This window comes from Ovis canadensis, chromosome 2, assembly GCF_042477335.2.
Source record: "Ovis canadensis isolate MfBH-ARS-UI-01 breed Bighorn chromosome 2, ARS-UI_OviCan_v2, whole genome shotgun sequence".
Classification (NCBI taxonomy): domain Eukaryota; kingdom Metazoa; phylum Chordata; class Mammalia; order Artiodactyla; family Bovidae; genus Ovis; species Ovis canadensis.
The window spans coordinates 220691404-220715956 of record NC_091246.1 but is presented as its reverse complement, the minus strand read 5'-3'; the positions used below and the strand labels follow the sequence as shown (position 1 = coordinate 220715956).

Here is a 24553-nt window from a genome sequence, read left to right as displayed (position 1 = left end):
TAAGGAAATGAAAAGGATTGGGAAGATCTCCTGGAGAATTCCATGGACTGTATGGTCCATGGGGTCACAAAGACTGAGTGACTTTTTCACTTCACTTTCAAGGAAATGACAGTGAATGAGACACAGGTCAGTGAGGTTAGAGATGTTAAGGATCTTACAGATGCTGTGGCCTAAGCCATAGAATAAGCAAGTTATATTAGGTTCACACTCAAAGGAACCACCCAGAACCATGTACGTAAGAACCAGGAATATAACCAAATCAGTCACACTCTGCTAGAAAGTGAAGGCCAGGAGGACACCGTGTAGACTCTGGGCCAGTGGATACACAAATGTCCCTTGCACTAGGTGTCATCTGTGAAGAGTGAGAAGAGGAGGCTATTTGAAGACAGAAAATTAATACTGATTGTTATGCTTTAGCTAAATAATCAGTTAATATAACATCCAAGTGCCCTATGTTAAATTCAGAGACTGGATAGTCTTTAATAGCAGGTTATGTTTTATTTCATCTTCAGTGGGAATAGCAGTTCAAAGACAAAATAAGTTGTAGATACAGTTCTTTACACATCTGAATGTGTAAAATTCAACCCTTCCTCAGAGAGAGAATGATTTTAAACATGTTTTTACTTTAGATACATATCAATCATAAGCCAAGTAATTTTACCTTTGCTTAATGTGTAAGAGACAAGACACATATATATAATTACCTGAATGTTCACATGGCTGCTTTGCAGCACAGCTAGGACTAACTCCTACCACTCTTCATCTTGAGCTTAACTAAACCAGTGGTGAACATTTTAAGAACCAAAGACTGTACACAGCCTAAATATGTCTCAATATGGCCTGATCTAACTTCATATTAGAGACAGGGGAATGGATGGCCATTCAGGAAGTTAACTTATCCCTGATCACAAAGATACTGACTAGAAGATCCAGTGATAGATACAGGTGGTAGATGGAGAAATCAACAATCTGGAGGGGAGTGGAGGTACTTGCCATCATGAGTACTAGAAGGCCCTGATACCCTTGAGTAGTAAAACTTAGTATGAGTGGTCTGTCCTACTAAACACACATGGTCACATGGGAATATACGGCCACATCAGAGTTCCTCCTGGGAGAATAACAGGAATATGAGCATGAGAACAGGGGGTAAAGGAGAGGAAGATGGTAGCAAAAGTCTAAGTTGGTTTGTGGCAGGAAAAGCAGCAAGAGCAACCTGAATCTAGCTCATAGTGTTCCTGGCAATGGTAATGTGCCTCCTGTTAGGAGGCTGTAAGAACAGGTTAGATGAAAAGGAGCAAATAAGTGACGTTCTGAAGATTTGACAATATAGTGCCATAAAACTGCAAACTATTGTTAAACTCTTTTTAGACAATATTACCATTAATTCATATATTCAAGAACACACAATTAAATTTTGAGCACAAAGGATACAAGTGATGTTCTCATTTTAGTAACTAAAAATTACACTCAAGAAAAGACAATATACATTTGATTAATGTATGCCTTAATAAGACCATTCGTGCTTTTGCAACCATTGTGCAAACTTCTGTAGCTTCTAAAAGTTTGGCCAAAAATCAGTATCTCCAGAAAAAAATAGAAGAATGCTAAGCATAGTAGCAGTTTTATACTTTCTAGTCAACTGTTACATATTTTCACCATGACCAAGAAACATTCTGTTTTATTATTCTTGAACTCTATACTAGCTATCCCTCACTCTACCACCCAAGGGCTAGGCCTATACAAAAATACAACAGGAAGAAAAGGGATGTCAATAGGAAAAATGACTGAAAATTGAGTTAGTAACTAGTTGTTTCAAATATTCATTTAGGAGGAAACTGCATGGAGGCTCTATTCATCATCTCATCTGTTTCACAACAACATTAAAAGATAGGTCATTATGGCTATATGTTATGTATGAAAAATCTGCATTTAAAGTGTTTAGGTAAGGTCCAGGTTTACAGCCATCATAGATGGCATTTAAAACCCAGTCTAAGATTTGTTAAGTTTTAATGGCTCAGGTTTTCCCTCTAACAATATTTTAATAATCTCCTAAAAAGTTATATTTTCATTAAGTAATTTTAATTCAATAATAATCTTTATATTTTTAAAGTGGATAAAATATTTTCCTGGATGTTTCCAAATGAATCATTTTTACATGACAATTGGTGAAAATCATTTAAAATTTAACTCAGAAAAAAAACCAATATTTCTGATAATGTTATAAAAAAAATAAATGGTTAAATATCATTTTCAGGTAGCCTGGATGGTCTCTTTACCTGTCCTATTGCTCTGTCCCTTTCCAAAGAGGTCAGCATTTTCTGCTTCAGTAAAGCATGGTGCTTTTCATGTAATACTCTTATAGCTGGTTCATATGATGCATAATGCAACTTCAACCTATGGAAAATAAAGGGCATCATAAAGGGTAATAGCAGAGAAGGCAATGGCACCCCACTCCAGTACTCTTGCCTAGAAAATCCCACGGATGGAGGAGCCTGGTGGGCTGCAGTATGGGGTCACTAAGAGTTGGACACGACTGAGTAACTTCACTTTTGCTTTTCACTTTTATGCATTGGAGAAGGAAATGGCAACCCACCCCAGTGTTCTTGCCTGGAGAATCCCAGGGACAGGGGAGCCTGGTGGGCTGCCATCTATGGGGTCGCACAGAGTCGGACACAACTGAAGCGACTTAGCAGCAGCAGCAGCAGCAGTAACAGCAAAGGGTAATTGAACTAAATCAGTGATTTCCACTTAACATTATGAACCTCTTTTCTCCTATTTTTTGCATTTGAATGAAAAGTGAAAACCATATAAAGGTCAATACAACAAAGCCAAGAAGTATTATTTGTCATGCAGCTTCCCAGCAACCTGGCTGGAGGTGGGAGAGTCACCTTTCTCTTGAGTTGGTTAGTTCTCTATTTCCTTTTGCTCTATTCAAGTATGCACCCAGAAGTCACTGCCATTCATTGACAGAAAAGAAAATTTCAGTTTATTTAATTCAAAAACAATTTTCAACAAGACAAGGGCTACAAACAATGGATGATTAAACAGAGTGTTATTCACATCAAAATTAAGGATGGTCTTGAAAACAAGTATGAATAACCTCATATTAAGAAAATTAAGTATTTTATCCCTTTGTATATATTCTACAATGTGTTTATTGAATATTATGCTATCTATTTTGCTCCAGACATTGTATTAGGCACTTTTATTATCACAGTTTTCACAGATAAGAAACAGAATTACAATGAGCACACAAATGTAAGTGGCAGAGCCACGTTTCCAATGTTTATTTGATTTCAAAATCCAAGCTCTTTTCATTACATTATACTATTTCTTAATGTTTTGTTAAGAGGAAAACAGACCATTTCTTTTTTTTCTGAATTTTTATGGACTTGGAACAATTTTATGAACCAAAAACACACAAAAATAAGGCCAATATATGAGACCAAAAGAATAGATTAAGTCAATGACTTAATGACTCTCACACTCTCAAGGTCTTTTTTCCCCGCCAAGTTAATACAGTCTCTCTCTTATTAAAGTGGTATTTATTTCTACAGGGATTCAATTAAGAATAATCAGAAAAATGCTAATTTCTAACATACTGCTAACTTGAAAGTATATTGATTCTGAAGCTCCACAGGATAGACTATAATTAAGAAATCATAATAGCCACAATGACCATAACCACTCCAAAATACAGCAGTTATCATGACCATTCCAAAGTCATGTTGTTCAAATGTGGCTATTTAAATTAAAGCTTAAATTAATTACAATTAAATAAACATCAGAAATCGAATTCATCAGTTGTACTAGCCACTTTGAAAGTGCTTAGTAGAGGATGTGACTAGTGACTATCATATGGGACAGTGTAGATATAAATTATTAATAACATAACAGAAAGTGCCATTGGGCAGCACTCCCTAGAACAAGTAAAGGAGAATTTTAGTTACAAATTATAAATTTTTATTTTGAGCAGAAGGTGGTCAGGGGTAGTCAGCTGCTTCTGCACTTTACTCTCCATGCTTAAGAATTTCGTGAATATTGTCATGTTCCTCCAATGATCTGGTGCCTTTGCACAGCATGCTGACCCCACTCTTTCACTCTGTTAACTCATATGTTATAATTCATTTACTTTACATATAGGTTCCTGAACCCTCTCACTCTCCAGTCTGACTCAGGTGACAACTTCTTGGCTGGCATAGCAACAAACAGTATATTTCACTATATTTTTGCTTAGCTACTCTCCCATCACACACCTTAATAATCCCTGGGAATCCTAACAGCAAGGTCCTAAATTTGTTCATCTTTCTATTTCAAACACATGGTATAGAGCCTGGCACAGAGTAAATGCTCAATACTCAATGAATAACTTTACTTGGAACATCCTTCTATAGCCAAATTGCTTTAAATTAATTAAATAATTATTTAATAAACAGGCCAACAAATATCATCAGCTTACCTTTTGAGGTCATTAATTAATTTGTTTTTCTCCTGGACTATTCTCTTGTGGTGCATTCGATGAAAATCACGTTCTTTCTGAGTTTTCAGCAAGTCTTCTCTGGCCTTGCTATAAAAATAAAAATAACAACCACCTTAAAATTCAGTGCTATTCTCCTCTGAAAAAATATTTATTTATCTGTTCTAATCCAGTATGAAAGTGAAAGAGGAAAGTGAGAAAGATGGCTTAAAGCTCAACATTCAGAAAACTAAGATCATAGCATCTGATCCCACCACTTCATGGCAAATAGATGGAGAAACAGTGGAAACAGTGGCTGACTTTATTTTTCTGGGCTCCAAAATCACTGCAGATGGTGATTGCAGCCATGAAATTAAAAGATGCTTACTCCTTGGAAGGAAAGTTATGGCCAACCTAGACAGCATATTAAAAAGCAGAGACACTACTTTGTCAACAAAGGTCCGTCTAGGCTATGATTTTTCCAATAGTCATGTATGGATGTGAGAGTTGGACTATAAAGAAAGCTGAAAAGAATTGATGCTTTTGAGCTGTGGTGTTGGAGAAGACTCTTGAGAGTCCCTTGGACTGCAAGGAGATCCAACCATTCCATCCTAAAGAAGATCAGTCCTGAGTGTTCATTGGAAGGACTGATGTTGAAGCTGAAACTCCAATACACTGGCCACCTGATGCAAACAGCTGACTCATTTGAAAAGACTCTGATGCTGGGAAAGATTGAAGGCAGGAGGAGAAGGGGACAACAGAGGATGACATGGTTGGATGGCATCACCAACTCAATGGACATGAGTTTGAGTGAACTGCGGGAGTTGGTGATGGACAGGGACCTGAGGTGCTGCAGTCCATTGGGTCGCAAAGAATCAGACATGACTGAGCGACTGAACTGAACTGAACTGAATCCAGTACTGCATAATTCAAAAGATAATTTAAAATAAAAAATTCCACTATAATTTTCACTGAAATATCCCTACCAACATATCATATATGGGGATGGGGGATGAACAAGCTAAAACCTGTAGTTTCAAAAATATCAGTCATTCACATTTCATTTAAAAAATAAAAATTAAAAAAAAATAAAGAAAATAAAAGGTATTTTTCCACAATAACTTACAATCCATCTATTATCAAAGACAATATGTTTACAAGATTGAAATATATACAAAATAGAATAATTCAAAATAATTACAAATGAACTAAAAGACTTAAATGTAATTCTGAACTTGCTTGAATACATGCTTAAGTGGGTTACTTAGTTCTGATATTTGTAAAAAAAATATATATATATATATAAATGCTAGAAAAATCAAGATTTAATTCTTATAAGGCATGTGAAAAGCCTACACCACCTACAGATCATATTACATATTACAAATAACTGGTAACTTAATGAGAAAAGTCTCCAGTGTCAGTGCTATGACACAGAAGCATTCTTCAACTAAATGTATCTTCTGCAGATCCCTGGCATAAAGCTAGCAAGAGTATTCTTTTTAATCTGAAGTCACATGTGAAGAAAATTAATGGGAATTTTTTATCCACCACTACTCTATAAGTCAATTTCAATACAACAGTGTAAAGTATAATTTATAATAGAAAAATAATTATCTAAAAGTCTTAGTTAACTGACAAAGTGCTACTGCATTGAGATTCTCACATTCTAAAAAATGGATGGACTGAATTAGAGTACTGACAGCTCACAAAAGGTTCAGAATGGAATAAATCTACCTCTCATATTTTAAAATTCAGATTCACATGAAATAAATGGGTGCAATAGATTTCTTCTTTAGGACCTATGTGAGAACAATCATTGAGGAACGGTGGCTGGGAAGCTGCCAAAGTGGTATGAGTTTAGGTTTTCAGACTTGTGATGGCACATATTATTATGATTAATAAGACTTCTTACTACAAAATCAAGTCACACACAGAATATGGTAAAAGTGTTGTTTTCCATTCTTCCATGTTTCCTTCTTTGTCCCCACCATCTCCCGCTGATTAGGGATTACCTGTATTATTCTTCATTCTACTGTCAATGTTGTAGTTTTGATCACATGTAAATAAACAATGGGTCACAGTACTTCATAGTCTAACCATCTGACCCTCAACTTCATGTCCATGCCAATAATCTTAAAGGCATACATGCAAATGTTGATTAAAATATTCAGACTTGAAAAATCATCTGTGGAATAGCCCAACTACTAGAAAAATTATTTATTCTTTCCAGGTTTTAACTGTGTGTATATGTAAGTGAAGATGGGGGGGGGGGGGGAAAGGGAGAATTCCTCTGCCACTAAAATGTGCCTAACACTGACTAGAGTGGAGAGTGAAAAGGAAGAGAGAGTTTAAGTAGAGTGGAAAAGATAAATGGCTGAGTTGATATTTTGTTTTGAAAGCACAAGAACAACACCTGAATCCCCACTGATTTTAAAGAAAAGTGTTTAAAGTGTCTTATATGCTATATGACACAAAAAATATTCAATAAAATTTCTGTAATTGTTATCACTATTATCATGATATTATTTATCATTTAGTATAGTAGAACAGATATATTCAATTCCTCTAATAGTTACATGTATCTACCTAAAATACAGGGTACACCAGTTGTTAAATATGCTCTAATGAATAAAAAATATCAAGAAATATGATTATTAGTAACACTGTATATCTTTATAAATGAATTTAAACTTTATAAACATTTAGTTTGACTCTACTAACAGTTAGAAGTGGACATGGAAAAACAGACTGGTTCCAAATAGGAAAAGGAGTACATCAAGGCTGTATATTGTCATCCTGCTTATTTAATTTATATGCAGAGTACATCATGAGAAACGCTGGGCTGGAAGAAGCACAAGCTGGAATCACGATTGCTGGGAGAAATATCAATAACCTCAGATATGCAGATGACACCACCTTTATGGCAGAAAGTGAAGAGGAACTAAAAAACCTCTTGATGAACGTGAAAGTGGAGAGTGAAAAAGTTGGCTAAAGTTCAACATTCAGAAAACGAAGATCATGGCATCTGGTCCCATCACCTCATGGCAAATAGATGGGGAAAAAGTGGAAATAGTGTCAAACTGTATTTTGGGGGGCTCCAAGATCACTGCAGATGGTGATTGTAACCATGAAATTAAAAGACGCTTACTCCTTAGAAGGAAAGTTATGACCAACCTAGATGGCATATTGAAAAGCAGAGATATTACTTTGCCAACAAAGGTTCGTCTAGTCAAGGCTATGGTTTTTCCAGTGATCATGTATAGATGTGAGAGTTGGACTGTGAGGAAAGCTGAGTGCCAAAGAATTGATGCTTTTGAGCTGTGGTGTTGGAGAAGACTCTTGAGAGTCCCTTGGATTGCAAGGAGATCCAACCAGTCTATTCTAAAGGAGATCAGTCCTGAGTGTTCATTGGAAGGACTGATGTTGAAGCTGAAACTCCAATACTTTGGCCACCTGATGTGAAGAGCTGACTCATTTGAAAAAGATTCTGATGCTGGGAAAGGTTGAGGGCAGGAGGAGAAGGAGACAACAGAGGATGAGATGGCTGGATGGCATCACCAACTCAATGAACATCAGTTTGAGTGAACTCTGGGAGTTAGTGATGGACAGGGAGGCCTGGCATGCTGCAATTCATGGGGTTTAAAGAGTCAGACACAACTGAGCGACTGAACTGAACTGAACTGAACTACTAAAAGCTGTCTTATTTTCAACAACTTAATTTATTACTTAATGAGCTTATATATTTTTTATCTTATCTGAAATGTAAACCATAATGGGTTAAAAAAAAAAAAAACAGAAAAATAATGCTGAAAGTTTCTTGGGCAGAACCACAAATGTGTAGCATTGCATTAACTCACTTCTCAAATACACATTTTAAGTCCTACTGTACTCATCCCAGGAAAGAAAGCATAGGAACTGACTGAAGTATTGGACCTTAAAGCCTTTCTGACCATTAAATTGGTTTTCAGAGACTTGCTTTCTGTTTGCAAAAATGAAGTCTACTCAGTAAAACAATTTAAACTCACTTCATGGTGATGCTTTTCCTATTATGAACTTTCTGCTGCCCAACTGCTTAATAAAAGAAAAATAGAAGTTGTACTAAAAAATAAAGTTTGAAATAATCATATATGCAATTAATATTTAAACTATCTAGTATTTTTTTCATTATATTAGTAGAACATCTTTGTGTTTAAAAGAAAAATTTTATTAAGAAAGATACAAAATATAGAAATTCTATTTCAAGTACAATGAACTTGATATTCGGTGAAACATTCTATTTAGATTTATTCATAAAGAACATACTACTTAAATGCTTTTTCTTAATGAGATAACAGAATAACTATTTAACTTACCCATTTCAGGAAAGCAGCAAATTAAAATATATAAATAAAATATAAAATAGCAAGATACCCATAGGTTTCACACTATAAAAGACCTGTCCCCAAAACTCCATGTTTAACATATAAATATAATTTAATAGTGTATGTAAAAAGTTATTTTTAGTTTTAATGCTCCCAGTAAAATAATTTTTATTAACTGAATAGCTTTAACTAAGTATTTTGGAGTGAACATTTAACAGTGGATTTGTTGAGTTATTGTTTCCATTATTTGGCAAAAGGTACCATATAAACATTTTCTGATTTCCATGCACCAACCAAAGTAGGCCATCTTTGTTGTGTATTTTTTCTCACATGTAAACTTGAATCAAAGTGATTTTTGATAACAGTACAATTATCAACTATTTTATTCTCTTCAGTTGGTTAGAAATAAATTAGTTTAACCCACTATAATTAATATTGGAATAATTGTCAGATGGTAAAAATGCCACATAACTATATTAGATTCAAACTTTCATTATATTCTTAACCAATAAAAGATAGGGATACACCCATCTCTGGAAAAAATACCTTCTTAATTTAACAAGCAATTACCTAAACACTAAAGCATGAAATTTCATGGGTCCCATTATTATCCTTATCCACAGTGTGTGTTTCTGAAAGTCATTAAATTAAATAGGTCTTCAGAAAAGCTGGGTACTCTCTGACCTTTCATAGAAGTGTATTTTGCAAGGGAAATTAGGGTCCATTAGTAAAGCACCTAATGTTTTCTTAACATTAGTAGCCATTAATTTTCCTTATGTCCATATTTTCTGACAGAAGATAAAATCAAGCATTTCATGAATTTTAAAATGGTAGATTTTTATCTTCTATTTAGTAGTTCCAGTCAGTATCATTCCTGCTTAATCTTTCAGTTCAGTTCAGTCACTCAGTCATGTCCGACTCTTTGCGATCCCATGAGTCGCAGCATGCCAGGCCTCCCTGTCCATCACTAACTCCCAGAGTTCACTCAGACTCACGTCCATCGAGTCAGTGATGCCATCCAGCCATCCCATCCTCTGTCATCCCCTTCTCCTCCTGCCCCCAATCCCTCCCAGCATCAGAGTCTTTTTCAATGAGTCAACTCTTCGCATGAGGTGGCCAAAGTACTGGAGTTTCACCTTTAGCATCATTCCTCCCAAAGAAATCCCAGGGCTGATTTCCTTCAGAATGGACTGGTTGGATCTCCTTGCAGTCCAAGGGACTCTCAAGAGTCTTCTCCAACACCACAGTTCAAAAGCATCAATTCTTCAGTGCTCAGCCTTCTTCACAGTCCAACCCTCACATCCATACGTGACCACAGGAAAAACCATAGCCTTGACTAGATGGACCTTAGTCAGCAAAGTAATGTCTCTGCTTTTGAATATGCTATCTAGGTTGGTCTTAACTTTTCTTCCAAGGAGTAAGTGTCTTTTAATTTCATGGCTGCAATCACCATCTGCAGTGATTTTGGAGCCCCCCAAAATAAAGTCTGACACTGTTTCCACTGTTTCTCCATCTATTTCCCATGAAGTGATGGGACCAGATGCCATGATCTTCATTTTCTGAATGTTGAGCTTTAAGCCAACTTTTTCACTCTCCACTTTCATTTTCATCAAGAGGCTTTTTAGTTCCTCTTCACTTTCTGCCATAATGGTGGTGTCATCTGCATATCTGAGGTTATCGATATTTCTCCATAAACCTTTCTGGTCTGCATTGTATTTTCTTAACATAAAAGCCCAACAAAGGAAGACAGTATTTTAAATGAGCAAGACTTAACTCCAGAGGAAGTTATTTAAATTACCATCATAAAAGGGAAAGGATGCCTGCTCCTAAGGAATACTATGAAAGAGGCAAAAATCATCAATCAACTACTCAAAAAATTATTAGAAACTTAACTAAAGAGCCAAAATGTTAAAAACATACATTCACATAAGCCCTCATATTTGTCAGGCACAGCTGCAAACCTGAGTATATACTGAGCACAAGATAATTCCCTATTATATGGAGCTCATAACGTAACAAAAAGTGAATATATTAGATAATTAGATGTAAAAGGCACAAATATCAAGCTTTTTCACAAATATACAGTATTTAAGATAATCTAATAACTGGAATGAGATATACAAATAGAACACTAAATGAGATATACAAATAGAACACTAAAACATATGAATATATCAATCCATCCCCCTAAAATGTATGGATATGAAAATATCTGTGTATACTCACACATACACATTCTTCCCAAATTTTAACAGATTGAACTCAATCTTAATCCTAATGCCACCCCAGTCTTTCAATAAAAACTGACGAAGTGAATCTAAAATTTGTATGAAAATACAGGATCTAGAATAGCTAAACAATCTTTAGAAAAGAAAAACAAAGTTGGAAGAGTAATCTATCTGACCTTAAGAACTTAAACTTGCAGCAATCAAGAGTGTGGAATTAGCATAAGGATAAACAAATAGGTGAATGGAACAGAAAATAGAAACTGACCCACAATTATAGAGTGAAATTAATTTTCAACAAAAATGCCAAAGAAATTCAGTGAAGAATAAAAACTCTTTCTAAGAATGGTTATGGAATAATGAATACCTATTGAAAAGAAAATTAATCTCTAGCTCCTACCTCACAGAATGTACAAAAATTAAAGTAGGCTGAAAATACAAGTTCTAAATTTTTTTTTTAAGTTCTAGACTTTTGAAGGTTTTAAAAGAAAAGAGAATATATCTTTAACCTGGAAGTAGGCAATGGTATCTTAGCCAAAATATCAAAAGCAGTATTCTAAAAAAAGATAAATTAAGACTTTATCAAAATTTAAAACATCCAAAGACACCATTAAGAAATTAAAGAATTGAGCCATAAACTAGGAAAAATATTCAAAATATTCTGACAAAGGATTTGTATCCAAAACATATAAATAACTCTTAAAACTCACAAATAGAACAATTGATGTAACAGAAAAAAAACAGGCAAAAGACTTACACAGAAAGCATCATATTCAAAATATTCTGACAAAGGATTTGTATCCAATATACAAAGAACTCTTACAACTCACAAATAGGACAACTAATGCAAAAAAAAAAAAAAAAATAGCAGGCAAAAGACTTAGAAAGCAGGATGGATGAATGGCCAATAAGCACAAAAAATGTTATCAGTATCATTAGTCATCAGGAAAATGAATATCAAAACTAAAATAAGTTGCCATTATACAACCACTAAAATGGCTGAACTTTAAAAGCCTGACAAAACTCAATGTTGGTGATACTGTGAAGCAATTAGAGCTCTCATATATTTCTTTTGAGAATGTAAAATGACTCAACTTGAATGCAGGAAAATGGACTAGTAGTTTCTTAAATGTCTACCCTTTATAAAATAACATTCTCAAACCTGTCAATCCTAAAGGAAATCAACCCAGAATATTCATTGAAAGAACTGATGCTGAAGCTGAAGCTCCAATACTTTGGCCACCTGATACGAAGAGTCAACTCATTGGAAAAGACTCTGATGCTGGGAAAGATTGGAAGCAAAAAGGAGAAGGGGGTAGCAGAGGATGAGATGGTTAGATACCATCACTGACTCAATGGACATGAATTTGAGCAAACTCTGGGAGACAGTGGAGGACAGGGAAGCCTGGCATGCTGCAGTCCATGGGATCACAAAGAAACATGACTTAGCGACTAAACAAGTTTTTACCAAAAACAAAGAAAACACACTTTCACAAAAAGACTTGTACACAAATGTTCATAAAAGTATCATTCACAATAACTATAGCTGGAAACAATTCAATAGAAAAAGGGTAATAAATAAATTCTGGTATACACTATACAATAGGACACTACTTAGCAATAAATAATCCAGATATCATCACTGACTCAATGGACATCATTTTGAGCAAACTCTGAGAGACAGTGGAGGACAGGGAAGCCTGTCGTGCTGCAGTCCATGGGGTTGCAAACAGTTGGACACAACTGAGCAACTGAACTGAACTAGCAATAAAAGGGAACAAATTACTCATAAATAAAAATAACACAGATAAATTTTACAGACTTTAGATGAGCAGAAGGAGCCAAACACAAAGAAATGAACACTCTGTGATTCCACTTATAAAGTTCTCCAACTGGCGAAACTAATCCAAAGTGGAAAATAATATCAGAACATTAATTGCCAGGGCAGGGAATGACAAAGAAGGGACACAAAAGAAATCTCTGGATAGACAGCAATGCTCTGTATTATGAGTTGGGAGGTTATAAGACTGTCTGTCTGGATGGCTCCATCTCTCTTTGTAAAACATCACCTCTGCTCTCCCATAGAACTGCTCTCTGGTTTCCAACCAGGAAAACAGTTAAAAATAAATCTCATCATTCTGGAAAATAAAAATTCCCCCAGGTATCAAAGTCCAACAACAACAACAAAAAAAAGACTTCATTTGTTTGTCAAAATCATGTAGCTAAGATATGCACATTTCAATTTATATAAATTATACCTCAAAAAATGATAAAAATAATAAATGGAATGTGGGGTAGAGTGTGGGGGAAACAAATGAAACAATGGTAGAAAGTTGATAAGTGCTGAAACTATCTGACTGGCTCATGAGGTCCATTATTTTATTTTTGTTTACTTTCTATATGATTGATATTTGTTTAGAATTAAAAACTTCATATATGTAAACAAATAAATAAATTGCCTTATACCTGACTTCTGGAAAAGATACCACTCTTGGGTCTTTCTTCAGCGTTACTGATGCTGCTAATAATAAAGTTGATGAAGATGATAATGCTATTCCACCACTTAATAATACTGTGTACTAGATACAATGCTCATTACACTGTGATGAATAAGACAAGCACAATCTTTATATCTCAGATGTATAAACAAAATGAATGGCAAATAAAACATATGCATATATATATATATATATATGTCCACAAACTGTAGTGAGTGTTCTGAAAGGAGGGAAAAAAAAAGATGTTTTAATATAGAATATTGATTTAATCCTTCTCAAAGTGAAAGTCGCTCAGTCATGTCTGACTCTTTGCAACCCCATGGACTATAGAGTCCATGGAATTCTCCACGTCAGAATACTGGAATGGGTAGCCTTTCCCTAGGGGATCTTCCCAACTGAGGGATCGAACTCAGGTCTCCTGCTTTGCAGGCGGATATTTTACCAGCTGAGCCACTTTACTGAGCACTTATCATGTGACAGATACTGGGTTAAACACTTTAAAATGATGCCCTCAAGGATAATGTCACCCCACTCACATATGTGAAAACTGAGAGAAATTATATTTTTATAGCTAATAAGTGACAGACAGCATGTACTTGTGCTACTCTATCCTTAATACCTGGCCTGATATTATTATCCATCCTGAGTAAAAGTTTGGGGTTAGTAAGTAATGAAGAATTTGATAACAACATATGTGTTCCTTTCAAGGACCTAATTTTTCCATAAGGAGCTGGTCTGACTTATTATTATGTAGTAACGAGATAAGTCAGCCTATAAGATTATGCAGGATATAATGCTCTCCCTAGTTCGATTATGTCCCTCCATCCAATCTACTTTCCATACAGGAGCCACTTCATATTATTTTTCTCCTCAAAACTATCCATTAGCCTCACATCCCACTTAGAGGAAAAAAAAAAATTCTAACAAAGGCCTCTACCACTTACCCAATCGATCTAGTCATTATGGTCACCTTACTCATCCTCCAACAAGCTAAGCTGTCTCCAACATAGGTTCTTTGTATTTCCTTTTCCTTCTGCCTGGAATTCCCTTTTCCCAAGTTGACACATGGCCCTCTCCTTCAGTCTTTCCAGATAACTGAGAGGATTTCTCTCACTATCCTGTATAAAGCAGTGTACCATTTATTTGTCTCCTTTACTTGTGTTCTTTTTCTGCATAGCACCTACTGTCACCTGATTCAACATGCTCTGTCAACATCCATGTGTAGTTAGTGGCCATCTCATTGGACAGCACACCTTAGAGAGCATAAACAGCATGAAGGTAAGCTTGTCTGTGAGGCAGAAGGAGGAGGCAGAGAAGCACATTCTCACAGCATGGGAGGGAGGAGAAGAATGAAAAACAGGGTGCCCACTTGACTAGAACAGTCAGAGTGAAAGCCAAACTGCAGAATATTTAGTACAAGTCCAATGTTGCTTTTAGTAGTAAGACATCCAATTAAGAATAATTGCAATATCTACATCAGGGGGTCTCCAGCCTCTGGGATCCAATGCCTGATGATCTGAGGTGGAGTTAATGTAATAAAACAGAAATAATGTGCACAAAAAAATGTAATGAGCTTGAATCATCCCAAAACCATCCCTCCCACCCCGACAGGTACACTGAAAACTTGTCTTCCACGAAACCACTCCCTGGTGCCTAGAAGGTTGGGAACCAATCATCTACATTATTAGCAAGAGACACAAAATGCTAGTCAAGATACAAAAGAAAATAAAGTTTTCAAATCAATAAAATCTGTAATTTTTTATTTACCACAGATTGAAGTGAACATTGTGGCAGATCAGCTACCAAGTAAAACAAGGTTTATGCTGCTGCTGCTGCTCAGTCGCTTCAGTCGTGTCCGACTCTGTGCGACCCCATAGACGGCAGCCCACCAGGTTCCCCCATCCCTGGGATTCCCCAGGCAAGAATACTGGAGTGGGTTGCCATTTCCTTCTCCAATGCATGAAAGTGAAAAGTGAAAGTGAATTCGCTCAGTCATGCCCAACTCTTAGCAACCCCATGGGCTGCAGTGTACCAGGCTCCTCCATCCACGGGATTTTCCAGGCAAGAGTACTGGAGTGGGGTGGCATTGCCTTCTCCTCAAGGTTTATGAAATAACGTCTTCACTGTGAAAGATATCTCTAAGTGATATTTTTAGTGTTCATGCAACTAACATTTTTCTGCAAATATGAGAGAGGTCACTTCAATTCTAGACCTCTGAACTTAAAATAATTTGCTGAGGCTGCCCTGGTGGCTCAGTGGCGCAGAATCCACCTGCCAATGTGGGACACACATGGATTTGATCTCTGAACCAGGAAGATCCCACATGGCACAGAGCAACTAAGCCCATGTGCCACAAGTACTGAGCCTGTGCTCTAGAGCCTGGGAGCTGCAGCTACTGAGCCCATGTACTGCAACTACTGAAGCCCACATGCCCTAGAGACCCTGCACCACAAGAAGAGAAGCCGCTACAATGAGAAGCCCACACTCCGTTCCCTTAAAAACATCTATAAAGTAACTTTCCAAGCAGTTTTGTCCCAAACTTTTTCATATCAATATATAATTGACACATAACATTAAATCAGTTTCAGTTCAGTTCAGTTCAGTCACTCAGTCATGTCCTACTCTTTGTGACCCCATGAATCGCAGCACGCCAAGCCTCCCTGTACATCACCAACTCCCAGAGTTCACTCAGACTCACGTCCATCGAGTCAGTGATGCCATCCAGCCATCTCATCCTCTGTTGTCCCCTTCTCCTGCCCCCAATCCCCCCTAGCATCGGAGTCTTTTCCAATGAGTCAACTCTTCGCATGAGGTGGCCAAAGTACTGGAGTTTCAGCTTTAGCATCATTCCTTCCAAAGAAATCCCAGGGCTGATCTCCTTCAGAATGGACTGGTTGGATCTCCTTGCAGTCGAAGGGACTCTCAAGAGTCTTCTCCAGCAACACAGTTCAAAAGCATCAGTTTAGCTGTACTGACTGGATGTTTACATAAATTGCAAAATAATCATGATAAGTCTGGTTAACATGCACTACTATACACACAGATATACCATACACCAAATTTTACATCTTAAAAGATAATCTACATTTGCAGCAAATAAGGGAAAGCCTCTGTTCTAAAACTGCCATTGCTTAGAACAGAAAAAAAGACAATTTCTTTTTTTAATTATAGCAACTCAATTATTTTACAGTGAAATATTTTCCCTTTTCATTTCTTCCTCAGGCTTCATCACTGCCGATTTTAAAAATAGTAATGATGTGATAATTTTTTAAAATCTAGGGATGACAGCCTTTAGAGATATTGATAATAATAGCTGACATTTTCAAAGCACTTTGTGATTTACACAGCTCTTTAATGTAGACTGTCTTGTTTAATTATCACATTACTCCCTAGGAGTTAATAATATTATGCATAATTATTCCCAGTATAACAATAAGGAAACTGAGTTAATAAGTAGCAGAATATTGGAAGCCAGGTATTTGAACTTTTAATACAGTACTCTTTCCATGGCAAATTTCCTCTAGACAAATATTAAGCTTATACTTATATGATTTTGCTGATTTTTCCAGATACATCACTAAATGCTACCAGTTTAATCAAGATAATATAAAACACATCTGTAACCTGATTCTTTTTACATATTAAATGTTATTATTATTATTAGCATTTGACACTATATTCATCTTGCTTTAAGAAAAAGGCTTAATCTTAAAAAAGTAGACTTTAATGTAAACTCTTTAAAGAGAATCCTATGTTTAGCACTTAATTGTTACTGGGAAAATATCTTCACAAGTCAAACTGAAAAACCTATGTGATGCGCCTTTGGAGAAAAATCTCCCCAACCTCTTCTGCATCATAAAAAAGTCTTTCCCAATCCAGGGCTTGGCCCAGGACTCAGGATCCTGAGAAATGCCATGGAATTCAGTTCTCAGTGGATCAGGGCTGTAATGGATGTTGGGGAAGAGACAGACACGTTCTCACATATGTAAGGAGACCTGCTTATGGTGTATGTCATGTGCTACATGACATGGAGGTCCATCTCCAACAGACCAGTAAGGGATACAGAGTGCAAAGACATGTCTCCCATAGAACACAAAGACCTCGTGAATCTCCAGACATTTAGTCCTACCTATCCATTTAAGATATGAGAAAACTGAGACCCAAGGATGAGGGTCTGATCCGAGATGTCTGTGTGATCCAAGCCAGTAAGGTCTCAGGCTGAGACTATTGAAGTTGGAGCCAGAGGAGAAGACTGTGAAGATGAACGCCCAGCCAAGGCCAGGACCAGAGGAAAAAGTGTGGGCCCTTGTGTGAAATGTAAGGAAGCCTCCCTCTTGGGGCCTTCCTATACAAATATATCTATGGGAAGAAAGAGGTATGGGGAGAAACTTTCCTCAAATCTGTGGCTACTCCAGTGCTTTCCAGTAAATGCCCTCTATCCCTTAAAAGAGAGAGAATTAAAAAAAAAAAAAAAAAACTGTGTGATGAGACTTACAATTTAGAGCAAACTTGTAGCATGGCAGAGGTAGTTTTGGGAATTTTGTACAAAATGTCAGTCTCCATTTTCTGAGAAAGCATCCAACAAAACAGGCAATATATGTCATCAAAAAGGGCTGTGAAGCACAATGTGCTTAATATTCATTCAATGATATAAATGTTAAGCATTTATAAAGGGTCAAGCAGCTTTCCTTCAGACTTTCCATGTCAGGTAGATTAAACTAAATAAATATTTTCCTTTTCTAATTTGTGTAAGGTTAATTCTACTGAGTAAGATAGATTTGAGAGATACCATAAGACCACTGAAACTAAAATTATATTTTAGTAAATACATGTAAATCTTAAAAACAGTTACTAATCTGATACTAACCTAGACAGCATATTAAAAAGCAGAGACATTACTTTGCCAACAAAGGTCCATCTAGTCAAGGCTATGGTTTTTCCAGTAGTCATGTATGGGTGTGAGAGTTGGACTATAAAGAAAGCTGAGTGCAGAATTGATGCTTTTGAGCTATAGTCTTGGAGAAGACTCTTGAGAGTCCCTTGGACTGCAAGAAGATCCAACCAGTCCTTCCTAAAGGAGATCAGTCCTTGGTATTCATTGGAAAGAATGATGTTGAAGCTGAAACTCCAATACTTTGGCCACCTGATGCAAACAGCTGACTCATTTGAAAAGATCCTGATGCTGAGAAAGATTGAGGGCAGGAGGAGAAAGGGATGACAGAGGATCAGATGGTTGGATGGCATCACTGACTCAATGTATATGAATTTGGGTGGACTGGGGGTTGGTGATGGACATGGAGGCCTGGCATGCTGCGGTTCATGGGGTCACAAAGAGTCAGACACGACTGAGCAACTGAACTGAAATGAACCTGATATTTTAGTAAACATGAATAAGAGATTTCATTTGAGTGGTATCTGTATGAATCATGCTTTTTAACATTAAGTTAATAATTTACACAGATAATAGTTTGTATCATTTTGATTATAGTTATTAAATATAATAGTCAATAAATAACCAGTAATAAAAATGATTATTTCATATTACTGGGACAAATCTCACTGCAGAAAAAAGGCTCTATATATTCAAAAGAAATTAGCAAACTCAAGCAATAATTCAAAGGAGATCAAGATCTGAAACAATATGCACTCTGAAAAATCTGCTGGGTCACGTTCCCATTGCATCCATTATGCATCTATACAGAATCATAGTGAGTGTCAGAGGCAAGAGTGCAAACCACTTCTGAGAAATGGAACTGAGAATAGAGAGGATGGTTCTAGTAGCATCATTCTGTGGATTATCGTACACTTCTATCCAAAACCCCAAGTAGTCTATGCATAGATAATATGATGGAGGAGGAAATGGCAACCCACTCCTGTACCCCTGCCTGGAGAATTCCATGGACAGAGGAGCCTGGCAGGCTACCGTCCATGGGATCCACAAGAGTCAGACATGACTGAGTGTCTAACACACACACACAGATAATATGAAGTTTGTATAACTTGCAAAATATAATTTTACAAGTGTATATAATGACTGAATAAACAATCATACACATTATTTTTATTTACTGCCACTTTCCAAAAATAAAAGCTTATTTTAAATGTTTCCTTCCATTTGCAATATAGTCTTGTTTCTTTAAGCTTTTTTACGAAGTTCTTAGAAAAACTACGTTCCTATATGATAGTTCTGTTTATCTGATTTTTTGTTTTAATATTATTCTTTTAACAGAAAAGCCTCTCTTTAAATGTTTAATAAAAATTAATGAACAAAGCATAAACTGACTCTACTCCATATCTAAGTACTGATTTTTCATCTAACATTGTCTTAGATGAGTAGATTCACCTCAAGTCAACACATTCACATATTTGTCTTTGCCAGAATAACACTGCCCATTTATCTAAATCTGTTTGCCAAAAAATTGCTTGTCTTTCATTAATTTTAGAATGAGAGAAACCTGCAGAGAGATTTGCTTTCTGTTAAGTTTCTCCACTGGGCATAAATTCATGCTACAAAATTACAAAATAACAGTTTTCTTTGGGGAATTTTCAAATACTGAAATTCCTCTACTAAGAGTACACTGGGGCTTCCAGGTGGAACTAGTGGTAAGGAGGAGACATACCTATGCAGGAGACATAAGAGACGTGAGTTCAGTCCCTGGGTTGGGAGGATCCCCTGGAGAAGGAAATGGTAACCTGCTCCAGTATTCCTACCTGGAAAATTCCATGGACAGAGGAGCCTGGCAGACTACAGTCCATGGGGTTCTTTCTTCCTCTAATTTTTCTATAATATTATTATTTCAGAAATCAGCTTACTCTCATGGGAAAAGATTTCCACAAACCATATCACTTTCAAAATACATAAGGAAGCAAATGAAAGTCAAAGTGAAAAGAACTGGGCTTCCCTGATAGTTCAGTTGGTAAAGAATCCACCTGCAATCCAGAAGACCCCAGTTCCCCTGGGTTGGGAAGATCCACTGGAGAAGGGATAGGATTCCCACTCCAGTATTCTTGGGCTTCCCTTGTGGCTCAACTGGTAAAGAATCCCCCTGAAATGCAGGAGACCTGGGTTCCCACAGGTAGCAAATGTTACATAGCACATTAACAACCTCCTGCACAACCCCCCTCTCATCCCACTCTTGATGGTGAATTACAGTTGTGAGAGTTCTGCTCATCTGTTCAATTAAGTTGCTGGTGAAGCCTTTCACATTCTTTCCAACTTGCACTGACATATAATTCAGTTCTCCAGATCTAAAGCTCTGGTGCATAAACCACCATCCATATAGTAGCAAACTCAAGCCTTATTTTCATTTAGTCCAAAATAGAAAAAAAAAGTTATTAAAAAATAACATACTCAGCTGCTTGTTTATAGTGCTTCAAATCTTTCTTCAAAATTTTGTTCTCATTTTCTAAAAGCATGTTCTGAGTGTAGACATCTGGAACAATCCCACCATCTCTAAGTTCAGTTATTCCCTTCTGTATTAACTCATACCTAGAATAAAATCAAACAAAAGGCTTCATATTGTTTCTTTCTACTAAATTGGTTTTACTTATGTACATTTCAAAAAGTTAAGTATAAGGGAATGTTTAGTAATAAGTTCCAATATTACTTTTTAAACTAAAATGTCAATATTCATAATATATTTTTAAAATGAAATGTTAAGTATCATCATGGTGCATAAAATATAGCTTCTATGCTCCAGGCACTAGTCCAGACACTGGTGAAATTAACAAAAATGTCTAGTCTCTACCTATCTAATGGAGTTTCCATTCTAGTATGGATGGTGACACATTCTACGAATTAAAGCGAGATAAGAAAAACAGACACTAAAGTAGAGAGTGATGTGCTATTTTATCTAAAGTGGCCAGAGAAAGTATAATGGACTATTTGATCAGGGACTTGAAGGAAAAGAGAGACTAAGCCATGTGGATATGTGGGAGAGAAGCAATCTTGGCTGACAGAAAAATATGTGTAAAGGCCCCGAGATAAGGAGGTGTTTGACACGTACAATGTAAAGCAAAAAGTCAGTACATCTGGAGTATCTGGAAATGGAGCCAACTAAGTGAGCAGGAAAGAGAGTGGTGAGAAATAAGTCAGGAAAGACAGCACGGAGCCAGAAACAGGAATGTGATTTTACTCTGAATTAGACCAAAGTCACTGGGAGGCTTTGAGAGATAAGAGACGCTGAACAGATTTATGTTTGATAAGGATTAATCTACCATGTCTTTGAATAAACTGGCTCTAGAGAATAAAAAGTAGAAGCAGAGAGCCTGCTGTAAGAGTTCAGGAGAGAGACTGGTAGATTAGACAAAATTTGGTAGCAGTAGACTGTGAGAAATGGGTCCCTCTGGACATGCTGTGAAGATGAAGTGAACAGAATTCACTTACAGATCAGATATCATGTTTTAGTTAAAAAAGAAAATTGAGGATGACTCCAAGGTTTTTGGCTGAGCCACGGACAGACATTTAGTCAGATGGGAACAAATGAAGTAGGAATTTGGTGTTTAGAGAAATCAAGGAACCGTTTCTATCCATGTTAAATGCACTATGTCTGCTAGGCAATTAAGTGAAAATAAACATTGTAAGTACACATCAAAAGTTAAGGGAAAAGTCAGGACAAGAAATTTAAATCTGGGATGGATCAGTAAATAGATACAGTTTAAAGTCACAAGATTGGATAAAGGCCAGTCAGGAAGCAAACATAAAGTGAAAAGTAAGAAAGTTCTAGGACTGTTTTGAGATTGGGAAGAGAGGAAATACTACCAAACAGAGACTAAGAAAGAGAGGGGTCAGTGAAGCAGTGAAAGAACAGGAGAGTACTGTGGCTAAGGGACCAAATGAAGAAAGTGCTGGAAGAAGTAAGTAATGCACAACAGTGACAAATGATATAAGGAGAAAGGACAGGAAGAATACTAAGGATCAACCGCTGAATTTGCCAATGTAAAGTCACCGAAAAAAGTTTCAGTAGACTCATGGAGGGGCTTTCCTGGTGGTTCAGATGATAAAGAATCTGCCTACAATGGGGGAAACCTTTGGGAAGATCCCCTGGAGAAGGGACTAGCAACCCACTCCAGTATTCTTTCCTGAAGAATTTTATGGACAGAGGAGTCAGGCAACCTACAGTCCATGGAGTCGCAAAGAGTTGGACACAACTGAGTGACTAAGACACACACACACACACACACACACAAATATGCAGAGTCATGGAGATGAGAGTGGAACTAGAGTAGGAATGAGAAAGCAGGAAATGAAGAAGTGGCAACAAACTCTTTCAAGAAGATAGACCATAAAAGCAGAACCTAGGAAATCAGGATGACCCTGAAGAGAAAGTGGAGTCCAGGGTGTTCTGTCTTCTCCTATGTTTTTAATACATGACATATTATTGTACATCTTATGCTCATGGCAGTGATTCAGCAGAGAGGGAAATCTTTCACAGTGCAGGGGAGAGAGGGGACAACTGCAGGAGTTATGTAGTGAGTAGGTGAGAGCATCTAGTAGAGGAGAGCTGGCCTCAGATGACAATGTCTATGGCTCAGCCATGCAACAAGAGATGGAGAATGCTGAGATCAGAGGCAGTGGGTTGGTAGAAAGGAAACAAGACCTGTGGAACTTCTGTTTTCTCAGTGAAATATAAAGATGCATCAGAAAATTATTTATAAATCAGTTAATAATTTGTTTTAATCGTTATATGTAGCAATTAATAGTTAAAGAAAAAAACAGAGCATAGAAAAACATTTCAAGTAATACAGTTATTAACCAAAATCCCTACAAACCTTGCTATGAAGTGAAGTCTCTCAGTCATGTCCGATTCTTTGCATCCCCATGGACTGTAGCCAACCAGGCTCCTCTGTCCATGGGATTTTCCAGGCAAGAATACTGGAGTGGATTGCCATTTCCTTCTCCAGGGGATCTTCCCGACCCAGGGATCGAACCCCAGTTTCCTGCATTGTGGACAGGTGCTTTCCCATCTGAGCCACCAGGGAAGTCAACCTTGCTATAGATGAGCTAAATATAAGTTTAAAATATTAAATTTTCAGCATTTTCATATTATACATCTTAGCTTTATTAATATATTACACATTAGTAGTCATATGTTTTGTGTTATGTGTTATATATATCTTATCTGATACCAAACAAGAGCAAGAGAATCCTGCTGAATATACAAAAGTTCAAGACAACTGAATCAAGATCAAGCGATATTTGGGCTTCCTTGGTGGCTCAAATGGTAAAGAATCTGCCTTCAACAAAGGAGACCTGGATTTAATCGCCGGGTCTGGAAGATCCCCTGGAGAAGGGAATGGCTACCCACTCCAGTATTCTTGCCAGGAGAACTCCATGGACAGAGAAGCCTGGTGGACTATAGTTCACTATTTGCCAAAACTTACAAAAAAACACATATCATTTAATCATAAAATCACTTTTCTATCCATATTTGGACTGTGGTTTATACTTATCTCAGAAGAGAAGACATAAGGACTGACTAAAGTGTTGAACCATAAAGATTTTCTGACCATAAAATTGGCTGAGGGATGGGATGGGGAGGGAGGTGGGAAGGAGGTTCAGGATGGGGGACGTATGTACACCCATGGCTGATTCACGTCAATGCATGGCAAAAACTACTACAATATTGTAAAGTAATTAGCCTCCAATGAAAATAAATAAATAATTTTTTTAACTTGGCTTTCAGCCATTGGCTTTATTTAATGCAGAAAAAAAACTCTAAAGAAATTATTTCAATAAGAAAAAAAGTGACAGTTTACAAGTCCTTTAAATTAAATATTATGTAAATAAATTAATATGTGGTAAAAGTTATAACTGCACTAACCACATTTGAGTGATTACATATTACACCAAATTTTATTGACTAAAAGCAGCAATATTTACCTTGTGAAAATTAAAGAAACAGACTACTAACTTATCATTTCTTTTACAATTTAAGAGAAATTTAAAATCAGTTCAGTTCAGTGGCTCAATCATGTCTGACTCTTTGCGACCCCATGGACTGCAGCACA

The 24553-nt window shown here is 36.6% G+C and overlaps 1 protein-coding gene across 2 annotated transcripts in view; it reads right to left on the bottom strand.

Annotated features, from left to right (window-relative positions):
* SPAG16 (sperm associated antigen 16) overlaps nt 1–24553 on the bottom strand; it is a 1117670-nt gene that overhangs the window by 1049268 nt on the left and 43849 nt on the right. For both annotated transcript variants that reach the window (XM_070292279.1, XM_069578269.2), the window contains exons 5-7: nt 20895–21032; nt 4460–4567; nt 2277–2394 (exon numbers count right to left, since the gene is read on the bottom strand). In XM_070292279.1, coding sequence (XP_070148380.1) covers nt 2277–2394; nt 4460–4567; nt 20895–21032 — 364 coding nt within the window. The remainder of the gene's footprint in view (nt 1–2276; nt 2395–4459; nt 4568–20894; nt 21033–24553) is intronic.